Genomic DNA, 16,947 nt, shown 5'->3' with positions numbered 1-16,947 from the left:
TCTGTGTACATGGCCTAGACTGATATACTTGTACAGCATTATGAATCACAATCTTACAAACAAAAATCCTTCTTTATCACAATAAATAGTTAACCTGTTAATTTCCTTTACTGACTTCCACGCTGTATTACTCCCAGACCAGTGAAGCATTTTGCCATCTATCTGGTTAGATCACAGCTTCTTTCCCCACTAACCTACCTATGACATCTTTAAGATGATTTATGTTCTCCTGAACAAAACTAAAATTTACATTTTTTACAAGCAATACAAGCATCACTAGAGTTGCTGAGGCTGAAAATAACCAATTACTTCAAAGGTGTTAACCTGGACAATATCTTATTTGGAAAGTAAAAAATAAATGTACATATGAATTACACAGAGGTTCATATGGTTTGGATTATCAAAAGGTATTATAAAAAATGGGCTTCCCAGAAGGCTCAGTGATAAAGAATCCACCTGCCAATGCAGGAAACACAGGAGACCCAGAGTTCAACCCTTGGGTCTGGAAGATTCCCTGGAGAAGGAAATGACAACCCACTCCACTATTCTTGCCTGGGAAATCCCATGGACAGACGAGCCTGGCTGGCTCCAGTCCATGGGGTTGCAAACAGTCAGACACGACTAAGCACATTATAAAAATTAAAGAAATAAAAATTTAAAAAAACAGATATAATAACAAAACCACATAAGAACAAGTATAAAATTATAAAGATTTCCGATAACCCTAATAAAAAGTATACATTTTTATTCACTTAAATATATCTATTAACATGGACAGAAGGCTATTAAATTAACACTAGAAAAGACTAAGATTTTTACAAAACAGCATTTCAAAAATCAGTACTGCTAACTGAAACTACTTAAATACAGTTCTAAATCTGCTTTAGGATAAAAACAAACAAACCAAACCCTGAAAGCTGGTTAGTAAGGCCTAGAATGTCAATCTGAATTAGAAAGGAAGCTCCTAGAAGACAAAAAGTATACTGCCTTTTCAAAAACTACTTAGTGCTATATATAAATAGCCTGATGGTCCACAAAAATTATTAGTATTAAGATTCTCCTGTTACAAATACTACTAACAGGAGTCAGTATAATTCCTGTACTTACAAACATGTAAGAGTTACACAGTACTTGTTTGGAAATTTTTTTCAATTCAAAAATATTAATTACTGTTATTCATATATACTGAAGATAAAAACAAACTTGGATAATAATGTACTTGGATAAAAAGAGTACTTTAATCCTAGATTTATGACACTTTTTAACTCTGCCTTCGACCTTGGGTCAGACAAGTTATTCCTATTCTAGAACCATAACAGAGAAAAGGGCAAAGACAGAGAAGCAAAGTGTTCTTTGTGGAGAATGAAGGAAAGGTACTTAGAAGAAAGAACACAGGCTTTACAAACCAGAAGTTTAGATCCTAACTTTGAACAATTCCAAGTTTTGAGGCCTTGGAAAAGAACATTAAAAAGAATGTATATACATGCATAACTGAATCACTCTGCTGTACATCAGAAACTGTAAATCAACAGGACTTCAATAAAAAAGAAATACTAGAAATGAAAACTCAGATTTAAGAGAAAAGAGATACAAGCATAAAAGTCAAAGAAGTAAAATCCCTATGCCAGATTTGAACTGAAAATATTGAAATGAACACAGGTAACAGCAAAGGTTTGAATAGTCAAAGCTGTGGTTTCTCCAGTAATCATGTACGGATGTGAAAGGTGGACCATGAAGTAGGGAGTGCCAAGTGCTGAAGAACTGATGCTTTCAAATCGTGGTGCTGGAGAAGACTTTTGAGAGTCCCTTAAACAGTAAGGCACCCTTATGGCAGAAAGTGAAGAGGAACTAAAAAGCCTCTTGATGAAAGTGAAAGAGGAGAGTGAAAAAGTTGGCTTAAAGCTCAACATTCAGAAAACTAAGATCATGGCATCTGGTCCTATCACTTCATGGGAAATAGATGGGGAGACAGTGGAAACAGTGTCAGACTTTATTTTTGGGGGCTCCAAGATCACTGCAGATGGTGACTGCAGCCATGAAATTAAAAGACGCTTACTCCTTGGAAGGAAAGTTATGACCAACCTAGACAGCATATTAAAAAGCAGAGACATTACTTTGCCAACAAAGGTCCATCTAGTCAAGGTTATGGTTTTTCCAGTGGTCACATATGGATGTGAGAGTTGGACTGTGAAGAAAGCTGAGCACCAAAAAATTGATGCTTTTGAACTGTGGTGTTGGAGGAGACTCTTGAGAGTCCCTTGGACTGCAAGGAGATCCAATCAGTCCATCCTGAAGGAGATCAGTCCTGGGTGTTCATTGGAAGGACTGATGCTGAAGCTGAAACTCCAATCCTTTGGTCACCTCATGCGAAGAGTTGACTCATTGGAAAAGACCCTGATGCTGGGAGGGATTGGGGGCAGGAGGAGAAGTGGACGACAGAAGATGAGATGGCTGGACGGCATTACCGACTCAATGGGCAAGAGTCTGAGTAGACTCCAGGGGTTTGTGATGGACAGGGAGGCCTGGCGTGCTGCAATTCACGGGGTCGCAAAGAGTCGGACACGACTGAGCGACTGAACTGAACTGAACTGACTGAAACAGTAAGATCAAACCAGTCAATCCTAAAGGAAATCAACCCTGAATATTCACTGGAAAGACTGATGTTGAAGCTCTGATATTTTGGCCATGTGATGCGAAGAGCCGACTCATTGGAAAAGACCCTGATGCCGGGAAAGACTGAGGGCAGGGGAAGAAGAGGGTGACTGAGGGTAAGATGGTTGGATGGCATCACCAACTCAATGGACCTGAGTTTGAGCAAACTCTGGCAGATAGTGAAGGACAAGGAAGCCTGGGTGCTGCAATCTATGGGGTCACAAAGAGTCAGGCATGACTTAGCAACTGAACAACAAATAGCAATGAACATGCCAATTTCAAGACTGTGGTATCCAAATACCATTTTCTACAAAGAAACCATATCTGTTTGGTAAAACAGGATGAGTGAATGAAACTAGGGCAACTGGTGCCACAAAGTGAAGCTTAGGTTGTGTTAAAAGAACTCAGGAGCCAACATGAAAGGACTTAAATTGACCAAATCTGGTATAATTTAACCATTAAAAAGAATAATCATCACAATGGGTTAAAGTTAATCAAATATTTTAAAATACAGGGGTTCATAATACTAAAAAAAATCATTAGCTCCCTTTGAATTCCTAGGCACCAGCTCATTATTCTTAAAACTTATTAAAAAAAAAAAAAAGGAAAAAAATCAGCACTTGTCCTCATTCCAATATGGGGGAGATATCAAATTTACCAAATAAATGATGAGGGGAACTTCTTTTTTGTAAAATTTTCAGCTAATAAATGTAACACAATGGATTTTTAAAAATCACCATTTGCGACCCCTAACAAAACAGTGGATGTAGTTAATGACCATCATTGGAAGCTAAAATCAGTAGGTGATAGGCTAATCAGAAACTTTATATTGGACGGATCTAAACCTATTGATTAATCTTAACTCTATTAAATGAGGAACTACCAGACACCATGTACCTCCTATTCAGAGTATGAAGTATAGAGCATAAAGTATTCTTATCAGGACAACTGAACACAACTCCATTCAGACCTCTAGATTTAACTACCTCTAGATTTAACTGCCAGATTACAAAAAAAAAAAAAAAAAAAGGTAGAATATGTTAAAAGATAGCATGAATATCTAATAAACCAAATTCAGAATGTAGGAAACCTTTTAAAATGCTCCAGTCTCCTTCTCCTAAAGGAGTAGATAGGGAAAGAAATATCTTAGGCAAAATTTTGAAGTTCGCTCATGGGTCCATGGGTATTTACTGTAATTTTCCTTCTTTTGCTAATCAAGTATCTTATGTATCCATACATGCTAAGTTGTTGCAGTCACGTCCAACTCTTTGCAATCCCATGGACCGGAGTCGGCCAGGTTCCTCTGTCCATGGGAATTCTCCAGGCAGAATACTGGAGTGGGTTGCCATGCTTTCCTCCAGGGGATTTTCCCACCCCAGGGATCTAACTCATGTCTCTTATGTCTCCTGCATTGACAGATGGCTTCTTTCCCACTAGCACCACCTGGGAAGCCAATTTATGCACAGTTAACTGAATAACCAATTGCATATAACTGTATATATGTAATGAAGCTTAACATATTTTTCAGAAATTTATAGTTGTATATGAAATTATTTATACATTGTACTATACCTTTAATAGTGATTTTTAAATCTCTGTTGATGTTACATTCCCTAACAGACCAGAAGTACACTTTATTTCTTCACCACCTGTCCAAGTCTAGTGTCAAGTGTACCCATTAAACTGGTTCTTACACACAGTTCTATTCCTCTTGCAATTCCAGAAAAGTACCATCCACATCTATGCATGAGTAAAATAAAACATTAAATGACTGAGAGTTGAGAAGTTTTAAATTCTAATGTTAGTTTTTAAAAGAATTACAAAAACACACCAGATTTTCAGAGTATAATGACAGTGTTAGAAAACAAATTCTTACCAAAATCATCTTCAACTCCATCATAAAACTCACCAGATCAGGAGACTGCTGCATTCTCTAGACCAAAACATATTTTTAATTAATTTCATGTGTACAATGAATATTCCATGCACTAGAAATGGAAAATTTTTTAAAGTCCATATAAATATTTTTTAAAAATTAGCTATCTTAAATGTATAAGAATTGAACTATTGGTCATCAACACTATTATTTCTACCAATTTCATTCTGAAAGAGTAATTAAAGCCCTCAAATCTAATTTGGTGAGATATGCTGAATTATGTAAGCATGGCACTTAAAGTCTCATACATTACTCTATTTCTTCAGCACTGACTACTGCCAAGTTTAGCAAACCTAGCAAACCACAGCACTATTTAAAAAAATAGTATGAATGGAATGTCAAGAGGAGTATAAAATATAAAAATCAGGCAAATCTATACAATTAAATCTAGTTAGAACAATAAATTAAGTAATCAATAATACTGTCTATTTTAATTTTTTCTTTGACCTTAAAGACTGCCTATAATTGTTAATTTTGTACTTTCACACAAACCTGTATTAATTCAAAAGGAGTCAATCTTCCAATAAGGTAAAACAGTTAAAATAATACGACAAATAGGAAATAACTTCTGAAGTACAATGTTAAAGTGTCAGGACTCCATTTCCTAGAAATCTTTGATTATTGAAAGAAAGTTATTATAAAATAAAAGCGAAAAAAATCTCATTGAAAATTGCTTTACTAGATAAATCTCTACATCATTTCTCTGCTTGAAATCAAAATAATGTTATTTTTGCTACTTTTTCTAATGCACTGCACTACCACCACACAGTTCTGAAACTGATCTGTAAATTTCAGTTTTCAGAGGAGAAAAATAATAATCTAAAGTACTCAACATTACACGAGGCATATGATTCATACCTTAATGTAGACTGGTAGGACACGTGTTTGCAGAACGAATCTTTGATTTTCCCTTCTTCTATATATTTCCCCTGTAGTTGACTAGTGATGAGTAATAAATTATACCAAAAGTGTGCAAACTACAGCCTAGAAGCTAAAACCAGTCCAATAGCGGTTTTTACTGAGCTGTAATGAAAAGCAGCCACGCCTATTCATTTACCTCTTGTCAAAGCTGCTCTGTGCTACAAGGGCAGAGCTATGTAGTCGTGACTGAGATCTCAGGGTCCACAAAACCCGTAAAATTCACTATCTGACCCTTCACAGAAAAGACTGCTGACCACACCTCCCGCCCAGACTCATATTTAATGAAGTTAAAAATGATACCAGGAAAGAAAGGTAACGTTCACCTGGACTTTGGAATAAAACCAAGACTAAAACTATAATACTGGGTTCTACAGTATTGGAGGGCAGGGGGGGAGATACATAATTCGAACTTTTTCGAGGAACTCTCTAGGTGAACTCGTGGAGAAAAACTTGTGAATCTTAAGTCTTCATTAAGAGTTTTTCTTCAAGCTATTTAGCTATCTCATTAGATTCATTTCTTAAACTTCAGCATACAATATAGTCTCAGTGAAAGGGGAGGGGACAGTGGAGAGAACACAGAGAGAAATCATTTAAACATCCCCTTAAAAATATGCTGTAATTATATTGCCAGCAATGACCGTCTACTTTCTACAGATCAAACAATTTCCTCTATTTCTTTGTAGTTCAATGCTGCTTTAAGTGAGACTAACTGTCATTGTCATTTACCATAGATAATAACCTGCTTTAAGACAGAGAAAACAGAAGATCAGGAAAAACACACAAATTAATAAACCATTAAAAGAAAGGCAGCTCTACTTACATCTACTTTTCTACAAGAGGTATTTCATTATTTTCAGTTGCTTTCAGTAACTGATTTGCTTGTTTCTCTAATCTTTAAAAGAATCTTCAGGTAGACGAGCCCTAACACTAAGAATAACTGAATTTGGGTGGGGATGTGGATAAAGTGGGTGAAGGGTGTCAAAAGTATAAACTTACAAATTTTTTTAAAAAATAAAAAGTAACTAAATAAACCCTGCCTATATTTCACCTATGATGCCTTTACATCCACTCTCATTACATAAGCATGCCTGATCCTATGTGATTTCCACCCCACCTTTTCTGTTGCTAATCTTGAAGTACAATCACATTTTTGCCACAGATATCCTACAACTCCTAAATGGGTTCTGGGATACTTTTCGTACCACCGCTGTTCAGGAGAGAGTAAACGCATTTGAAGGCCCTGAAGTTCCAAGCATGGAAATAAAATTTCAACACAAATGCTACATGGAAATATGCTGAGGATTTTAGGCTGAAAATATCTTACATAAAATATGGATCCTTAAAATGCTTGATAGAGAAAAAACCTACAGAATTCAACAACTACTAAACCAGTGTGTTTTAACACTTTGCAAAATAGGTTTTAAAAAGAGCATATTTAGTAATTTCCTAACCTCACTTGGCAAAATGGTTGTCTGACAAGGCCTTAAAAATAGCTGAGAAAAGAAGAGAAGCGAAAGGCAAAGGAGAAAAGGAAAGATATACCCATTTGAATGCATAATTCCAAAGAATAGCAAGGAGAGATCAGAAAGCCTTCCTCAGTGACCAATTCGAAGAAATAGAGGAAAACAATAGAACGGGGAAGACTTGAGATCTCTTCAATAAAATCAGAGATACCAAGGGAACATTTCATGCAAAGATGAGCACAATAAAGGACAGAAATGGTATGGACCTAACGAAGCAGAAGATATTATGATTAGATGGCAAGAATACACAGAAGAAATGTACAAAAAAGGTCTTCACGACACAGATAATCACAATGGTGTGATCACTCACCTAGAGCCAGACATCCTGGAATGTGCAGTCAAGCAGGCCTTAGGAAGCATCACTACGAACAAAGCTAGTGGAGGTGATGGAATTCCAGTTGAGCTATTTCAAATCCTAAAAGATGATTCTGTGAAAGGGCTGCACTAAATACACCAGCAAATGTGAAAAACCCAGCAGTGGCCACAGGACTGGAAAACGTCAGTTTTCATTCCAAACCCAAAGAAAGTCAATGCCAAAGAATGTTCAAACTACCTCACAACTGCCCTCATCTCACACGCTAGCAAAGTAATGCTCAAAATTCACCAGGCCAAGCTTTAGCAGTACATGAACTGTGAACTTCCAGGTGTTCAAGCTGGATTTAGAAAAGGCAGAGGAATCCGAGATCAAATTGCCAATATGCACTGGATCATAGAAAAAGAAAAAGAGTTCCAGAAAAACATCTACTTCTGCTTTATTGACTATGCCAAAGCCTTTGACTGTGTGGATCACAACAAACTGTGGAAAATTCTGAAAGAGATGGGAATACCAGACCACCTGACCTGCCTCTTGAGAAACCTGTATGCAGGTCAATAAGCAAGTTAGAACTGGACATGGAACAACAGACTGGTTCCAAACCAGGAAAGGAGTATGTCAAGGCTGTATACTGTCACCCTGCTTATTTAACTTATTCACAAAGTACATCATGAGAGATGCTGGACTGGATGAAGCACAAGCTGGAATCAAGATTTCTGGGAGAAATATCAACAACCTCAAATATGCAGAAGACACCACCCTTATTGCAGAAAGTAAAGAAGAACTAAAGACCCTCTTGATGAAAGTGATCCACACAGTCAAAGGCTTTGGCATAGTCAATAAAGCAAAAGTAGATGTTTTTCAGGAACTCTCTGACTTTTTCAATGATCTAGTGGATGTTGGCAATTTGATCTCGGATTCCTCTGCCTTTTCTAAATCCAGCTTGAACATCTGGACGTTCACGGTTCATGTACTGCTAAAGCCTGGCTTGGAGAATTTTGAGCATTACTTTGCTAGTATTTGAGATGAGGGCAATTGTGAGGACATCGACTTTCTTTGGGATTGGAATAAAAACTGACCTTTTCCAATCCTGTGGGTGCTGCTGAGTTTTCCAAATTTGCTGGTGTATTGAGTGTAGCCCTTTCACAGAATCATCTTTTAGGATTTGAAATAGCTCACCTGGAATTCCATCACCTCCACTAGCTTTGTTTGTAGTGATGCTTCCTAAGACCCACTTGACTTCACATTCTAGGATGTGTGGCTCTAGGTGAATGATCCCATCATTGTGGTTATCTGGGTCGTGAAGACCTTTTCTGTATAGTTCTGTATATTCTTGCCACCTCTTCTTAATATCTTCTGCTTCAGTTAGGTCCATACCATTTCTGTCCTTTATTGTGCTCATCTTTGCATGAATGTTCCCTTGGTATCTCTAATTTTATTGAAGAGATTTCAAGTCTTTCCCATTCTATTGTTTTCCTCTATTTCTTTTTTTTGTTTTGTTTTGTTTTCCTCTATTTCTTTGCACTGATCACAGAGGAAGGCTTTCTGATCTCTCCTTGCTATTCTGTGGAACTCTGCATTCAAATGGATATATCTTTCCTTTTCTCCTTTGCCTTTCGCTTCTCTTCTTTTCTTAGCTATTTGTAAGGCCTCCTCAAATAACCACTTTGCCTTTTTAAAATTCTTTTTCTTGAGGATGGTCTTGATATCTGCCTCCTGTACAATATCACAAACCTTCACCATAGTTTTTCAGGTACTCTGTCTTTCAGATCTAATCCCTTGAATCTATTTCTCACTTCCACAGTATAACTGTTGGGGATCTGATTTAGGTCATACCTGAATGGTTTAGAGGTTTTCCCTACTTTCTTCAATTTAAGTCTGAATTTGGCAATAAGGAATTCATGATCTGAGTCACAGTTTCCAGTCTTGTTTTTGCTGACTGTACAGGGCTTCTCCATCTTTGGCTGCAAAGTATATAATCAGTCTGTTTTTGGTATTGACCATCCATGTGTAGAGTCTTCTCTTGTGTCTTTGGAAGAGGGCGTTTGCTATGACCAGTGTGTTCTCTTGGCAAAACTCTATTAACCTTTGACCGCTTCATTCTCTACTCCAAAACCAAATTTGCCTGTTACTCCAAGTATCTCTTGACTTCCTACTTTTGCATTCCAGTCGCTTATAATGAAATGGACATCTTGGTATTAGTTCTAGACAGTCTTGTAGGTCTTCATAGAACTGCTCAAATTCAGCTTCTTCAGCATTACTGGTCGGGGCATAGACTTGGATTACTGTGATATTGAATGGTTTACCTTGGAAACGAACAGAGATCATTCTGTCGTTTTTGAGATTGCATCCAAATAGTGCATTTCAGACTCCTATATTGACTATGATGGCTACTCCATTTCTTCTAAAGGATTCTTGCCCGCAGTAGTAGATAAAATGACCTGAGTTAAATTCACCCATTCCAGTCCATTTTAGCTCGCAGATTCCTAAAATGTCGACATTCACTCTTGCCATCTTCTATTTGACCACTTCCAATTTGCCTGATTTAAGGACCTAACATTCCAGGTTCCTATCAATATTGCTCTTTACAGCATAAGACTTTACTTCCATCACCAGTCACATCCACAACTGAGTGGTGTTTTTGCTTTGGCTCCATCCCTTCATTCTTTCTGGAGTTATTTCTCCACTGATCTCCAGTAGCATATTGGGCATCTACCAACCTGGGGAGTTCATCTTTCAGTGTCATATCTTTTTGCCTTTTCATACTGTTCATGGGGTTCTCAAGGCAAGAATACTGAAGTAGTTTGCCATTCCCTTCTCCAGTGGACCACATTTTGTCAGAACTCTCCACCATGACCCATCCATTGTGGGTGGCCCTACACAGCATGGCTCATAGTTTCACTGAGATAGACAAGGCTGTGGTCCATGTGATCAGATTAACTAACTACTCTCACTTAAAACAAATCTTTTAAAAAAAGGACTTACCTGTTGTACTACGTGATGATATCCATTAAGTACTGTTCTCAGCTGCCAACTACACAGTAATCTAAAATTTTAATGGAACGAAATGGTTTGTTCATTGTTTAGAATTAAAAGGAAAAAACTATTTGTATGCTAACTCCAATATGTACATACATAGAAAAGAATGACATAATCATAATTCTGACAAGTTAATAAAATTTTTACCTCTAGTACTGTTGAAAATCATGTCTTCAAACTGTTGGTACTAATTTTATTTCAAAATATAAATGACTGCAATCAGCAAATGACAGGCAAACAAACAGTACATTTTTTTTAAATTTTAACATATCCAAAGCAACGTTTTCTTGAATTGGATTCTATTCTAAGGTAGGTTAAATAAAACCAACAGTTTAGATCATAATATACAGAACTTGTATTTGAGAAACCAAATGCATTATAACAATCTGTGTTTGTGCTGGCTTAGTCGTGTCTGACTCTTCGAGACTTCGTGGACTGTAGCCCGCTAGGCTCCTGTGTCCTTATAACAATCTAATCTTCCTTAAATTCCAGATTAAGGACATACATACTTTCAACTGTATAAATAGTGGTAAATTAATTTTCATCTATCTACTGGCTCACCCTCAGCTGCACTCTTAACACTGTTAGGTAACTCTTCTAGAAATGTTTTTACTTACCTCGAAGTAGAAAGTCTGAGTTTTCCCAACCATGGTCTTTTCAAACCATCATAGTTTGAAAACCATTATCCTTTTCTGGCCTGCTAACCCATATCCTCTCTGCTATCTCCTATCACAGGGGCAGAGTAGCGTGTTCGACTGCCCATGAGAAACCCCATCTTCAAATGTACTTTCCACCCCCTGCCACCAACTCAGTCACATCAATTCACTAATTACTCCTTTACTGTGGTATCCTTACTTTCTGCTAGTGTTTTTTCCACTGTAACTTGTTTAAGCAAATCTTATTTTTAAGAAAACACGTAATTATAACTCTTCCTTGACTGCACACCCTTCTCTTGCCACTCCTGTTCTTCAAAGTAGTTTATACTGTTTACATTTCCTTTCTACCCACTCCAAAAACCCCAATACAAGCAGACTTCAACCACTACATGAAACCTGCAATCTAACCTGACCCCTTTGCAACACTAAGCAATGTTAACCACTCTGACTTTTAAGCTGCTCTTTCTTTGGTTTCAGAAACAACTGTCCAGGTTTTCCTGTTAAATCTGGTCAATGCTTTGTCTTCTTCCAAGGTCTTCTTTATTTACCACACCTTTAAATGTTGTTATGCCCTCAAGATTATGTCACTGGCTTTCTCTTCTCACTCTATCCATGCAGGAAAACCTATCCACATTCATGGCCCCAAATCCCATGCCTACTGTGACTTCTATACACATCTCCAGTCCAGACTTTATGCTTAAGTTCCCCACCAAAACACTGATACCTACTAAAATGTCCTCTTCATACTTCACATCTGGGATGCCTTCAAACAATTCCCCTTGGACTTCTTCCATCTGTGACCTCTCATTTGAGTTAGGAATTTGCAAAGAATCCTCCACTCCTCTCCCCATGTTATCTCCCACTTCTGATCAGTCACAAAATCTTGTCAGTTCTACCAGTAACTGTCTCTGGATTCTTCTTCCCTTCCTACCCTCAGAAAAATTTTGGAGCAGAAATTAGATTTTAGGTGCTACCTAAATTTCTACTTTCATCTCTTGACATTCCTTGAAGGGCTGTCAATACCTATAGCCCATGTTGACACCTAATTTCTATCAGGGCAGAACTGGTATTGTGGGGCTTCCCATGCCTGAACATACATATAATTAACATCAGTCAAAAGTTAGAAACAAAGTTTTCTAATTATTTTCTATTCTGCAAATATTTTCACTTGTTGTTTACTGCTTTAAATAAAAAGTAAATTAGACTGTGATGCTGTTGAAGAGCACTTCAACACCACAGAAAATCATTTAAAAAGCACACTGATTTGCAAAATTCAGAAACGCTTCTGTTTAACTAATGAATAGGCAGAACTCTAACAGACAGAACCAGCTTATACAGACGTGACTGCCCACCCCACCAAGATGCCTGCAGGGTATATAACAAAACACCACATTACCTTGCATTCCTCAGCTGCAAATCTTTGGGCAGCAATAGTCTAAGGTGGAAATCTCTTCCCTGTGGAAAATATTAAAAAGGTTCAAATTAAGAGAAGTCAATCAGAATCAGACTAAAAAGGCAACATTTTCCTGTATTTTCTAAAAGATATCAACTTTATTCAAATACTTGTTAAAATATAAGCAACAAAATAGTGCCTTTGAGGGAAAATAACTCAAAAATGTACCAGAAACTTTTGTGATGACCGACTGGGTGATCAAAACACTGAGACAGGATTTTGTTTTTAAAGAAAAAGTCATTCACATAAATAAGAAATACTAACAAATTGTTATGCAGATATAAAGGAGAAATTTAAGTGTCATTTCTTAGGAAATAAATTCAAGAAAAAAGAAATCCCTTCAAACTGATTTGAATATAGGAAAAAAATCATGACATACCCCATATTTGTAGTTTTCCAAATTTTATTAAAGTGAAAATATATTTAATCTTAATATACAGACATCAGAGAAATATTTTCATAAATAAGAGTATATTTAGTTCTTCCACACTTGTAGACCTTTAATAAATAAAATCCTTGAAACACTGTTACTTATTTTAAATATTCATTAACTATAATCTGAAAAGACTAAATTTTACTCAAAAGTCTCTCTAAGGAAAAAAGGAAAGTTCTCTGAGAAATATACTGTTTTACTTTCTTGAGAAAATGAATGGGTAAGCAGCTTAAACTTTGTACCTTAAATAGCATAATACACATGAAATCTAAGCAAAGGTAAGCAGAAAAAGACAAACAGAAATATAATCTTTTACTCCAACAGTATAAAATGAAAAAGAGTAATAAAATTCTTGAAAAACAATTACCACGAGAATTTTATCAGAATCTCCCTCAAAGCAGTTTCAAAAATAGAGGAACACAATTAAATGTACCCCATAACCTTTACTTTCATGGTAATATTGCAGTTCTGACTTTCATTACATTTAAATGTCCTTTAAAAAAATGAAACAAAATGTACTACTGACCTTTTCAAAAGGTCAAGTAACAATAATTCACTATTTCATTAAACCACTAAAAGGTATTATGTAGTAACCTTAACCTAACTTTATAGACATCCCACACATAGGTGTAAGAACAATCTGGAACTCAAAATTTACATGAAAAATAGTAAAACTACTCTACTCATCTGTTATGTAAAATAATAAAATTCCAAAATCCCTTATTTGCAAAATCCAACCATTTTAAAAGTCAAATGCCACGTCACATGCCTTAATACTTTGATTCAAGAAAATGTCTAAAATTATCTTTTTTTAGTTAAATCATAAGGAAAAAAATATGTTAACTGTTCTCACGAAGACTTTCCAAATTTACAGCAAACAAAAGTATCGACAATTGCCTAAATCTGAATCTCTCTACATATCATTCCCAAAAAATAAGTACATCAAGATTAAGAGCAAATAGAACCACAAAAACCCCTGTCTTAGGCAGAGGCAGAAGAAAGAGTAGAGTTTAAACTTCAAAATTGCCTATCAGAAGAAAAATACAAACCACTGTCCAGTGCCTTCCATCCTGGGGCTCCTACCTCAAGTCCTTTGAGAGAGCTAGGGGATCCAGGAAATTAAAAAAAAAAACAGAAAACAGAAGAGGGGATTAGATTACATGTGAAAAATAAAGAATTAGCAACATAAAAGTCAAGGATCTCACCTTGGATAAGAACTGTAAAAGTAGAAGACGGTAAAAGGGCTATCCTTTGGAAACGGTGTTAGAGGAAAAAGTATCAACTATGGGAAACTGAGGCTCTTACATAACATTAAAAACGTTGGATTCTTCCTTCAACACTTCCAAAAAAAATTATCCATCAAGTAAACTGCATTTTGCAGACAGAGGAGAGTAGTGTTTTAAATCAGAGTGTAGTCGCTTTACACCACTGTCTCAGCTTCTGCTGTACAGCAAAGTGAGTCAGCCATACATATACATACATTCCTTCATTTCTGGATTTCCTTCCTATGTAGGTCAAAAGAGGGTATTCTTGAGAAATTTAACAAATTACTGCAGCCAACAGTTGACAAACACAAAGATAATGTCTCCAACAATGCTAAGCTCAGTTCAGTTCAGCTCAGTCATGTCCAACTCTTTGCAACCCCATGGACTACAGCACACCAGGCCTCCCTGTCCATCACCAACTCCTGGGGCTTGCTCAAACTCATGTCCATTGACTCGGTGATGCCATCCAACCATCTCATTCTCTGTCATCCCCTTCTCCTCCTGCCTTCAATCTTTCCCAGCATCAGGGTCTTTTCCAATGAGTCAGTTCTTCGCATCAGGTGGCCAAAGGATTGGAGTTTCAGCTTCAGCATCAGTTCTTCCAATGAAAATTCAGGACTGATTTCCTCTAGGATGAACTGGTTGGATTTCCTTGCAGTCCAAGAGACTCTCAAGAGTCTTCTCCAACACCACAGTTCAAAAGCATCAATTCTTTGGCACTCAGCCAAAGTTTATAGTCCAACACTCACATCCATATGTGACTACTAGAAAAACCATAGCTTTGACTAGATGGACCTTTGTCAGCAAGTAATGCCTCTACTTTTTAAGATGCTATCTAGGTTTGTCATAGTTTTTCTTCCAAGGAACAAGTATCTTTCAATTTCAGGGCTGCAGTCACCATCTGCAGTGATTTTGGAGTCCAACAAAATAAAGTCTGTCACTGTTTCCATTGTTTCCCCATCTATTTGCCATGAAGTGATGGGACCAGATGTCATGATATTAGTTTTCTAAATGCTGAGTTTGAAGCCAACTTTTTCACTCTCCTCTTTCACTTTCATCAAGAGGCTCTTTAGTTCTTCTTCACTTTCTGCCATAACAGTGGTGTCATCTGCATATCTGAAGTTATTGATATTTCTCCCGACAATCTTTGATTCCAGGTTGTGCTTCTTCCAGTCCAGCATTTCACATGATGTACTCTGCATATAAGTTAACTAAGCAGGGTGACAATATACAGCCTTGACATACTCCTTTCCCAATTTTGAACCAGTCTGTTGTTTTGTGTCCAGTTCTAACTGTTGCTTCTTGACCTGCATACTACTATGACCTGCTAAGCTAAAATGTGGAGAGAGAGGTGGGAGGGGGATTCAGGATGGAGGGGACATTATGTATAGCTATGGCTGATTCACATTGATGTATGGCAAAAACCATCACAATACTGCAAAGTATTGTCCTCCAAATAAAATAAATAAATACATTTCTAAAAACTAAGAGCTGAGACATTTCAGGTGATGACAATCCCTCAACATAAACAAAAACCACAAGGCATAAACAAATTACAATACTGAATTAAACATTATTTGGTGAGCATTTGCACCCAGATTCAGAAATTTTAAAACCTCACAACAGAAACTGAAGGGGAAAAAAGACAAAATAATATTAAAATGGAAGGATAAATTAAGAGTTCTTCAAAGAAGAACAGAGCAAAATAAAAATTTCATAAAAGACAAAAAGGTAAGAAAATGACCAAATGAGAAAAAATTAAAGACCACCTGAGAGAAGCAACTGAAGTGGAACACAAGAAAAAAAACACAATAAGAAAAAGATCAAATAACATATGGGAAACAGAATAATACTGGCACCAGACATCTTAACTTTAAGACTTTAAAAAGCCACAGTAGAACAAACTTTTAATAGTCTGAGTGAAAATGCTCAATGAATAATACATAATTCAATATTCCTTTAAGAAACTGAAAGGAAACTGAAAAGGAACTAATATATTAGTTTATATAATGGAACAACAGGGAAGGATTTATTTTCCCACGTTAACTAAAAGATTGGAGAAAATATCTGAAACAATGATTTTTAGACATCAAACAACAGGCAGCACAGGACAATGACCCTTGAAAGAAGGGAAACAAAGGAGAAAAGTCTCTGTAATTGGCCAGCCTGGAGAATTTTCAGGCTGCAAGGCAAGGATGAAGAACCAAATAGTGCCTAACATTTTCTATTATTTGAGAAGACAGGCATGAGTAAGGGGAGGCCAAGGCTTGTAGAATTTACAAAGTACAGTACAAAAGAGGAGAGAAATACACGGAGAAAAATTACACTGAGAAAAATTCTACAGAACTTCAGAGAATTCCTAAAAAGAGTTCTTCAGCTGAGTACTGATTGCCACAGGATGTGGGAAGACCTGCCTAAAGATGGGGAGATAAGAGACTATCTCAAGGGACTCACACAACGCTAACAGAAATCATGCTCTAACCAACCAGAGTGGAAAACCATGCACTGTAAGAGCTATTAACCAGTACTCATAAGAGTGTTGTCTCAGTGGTACAACCAAATCTCTAGGCTCAAGTCTGTTTTGTTTCAGCTTAACAAAGCTTAAAAGCAAACCTTGGGAATTTCATACTGTTTCCAAGTAATTTAACAGTTGTCATTCAGTCACTAAATTGTGTCCAACTTCTTGCGACCCCATGAACTACAACACGCCAGCCTTCCCTGTCTTTCACTATGTTCCAAAATTTGCTCAAACTCAC

At 36.7% G+C, this 16,947-nt stretch overlaps 1 protein-coding gene across 2 annotated transcripts in view; it reads right to left on the bottom strand.

Annotated features, from left to right (window-relative positions):
- The window catches only part of FANCL (FA complementation group L), an 83,365-nt gene that overhangs the window by 52,971 nt on the left and 13,447 nt on the right, over positions 1-16,947 (bottom strand). For both annotated transcript variants that reach the window (XM_065929243.1, XM_065929244.1), the window contains exons 2-4: positions 12,437-12,495; positions 10,331-10,391; positions 4,529-4,585 (exon numbers count right to left, since the gene is read on the bottom strand). In XM_065929243.1, the coding sequence (XP_065785315.1) occupies positions 4,529-4,585; positions 10,331-10,391; positions 12,437-12,495 (177 nt within the window). The remainder of the gene's footprint in view (positions 1-4,528; positions 4,586-10,330; positions 10,392-12,436; positions 12,496-16,947) is intronic.

Source organism: Muntiacus reevesi, chromosome 3 (genome assembly GCF_963930625.1).
Source record: "Muntiacus reevesi chromosome 3, mMunRee1.1, whole genome shotgun sequence".
Classification (NCBI taxonomy): Eukaryota; Metazoa; Chordata; class Mammalia; order Artiodactyla; family Cervidae; genus Muntiacus; species Muntiacus reevesi.
Note: the sequence above shows the minus strand (reverse complement) of the source record. Positions and strands in the feature narration are given on the sequence as shown.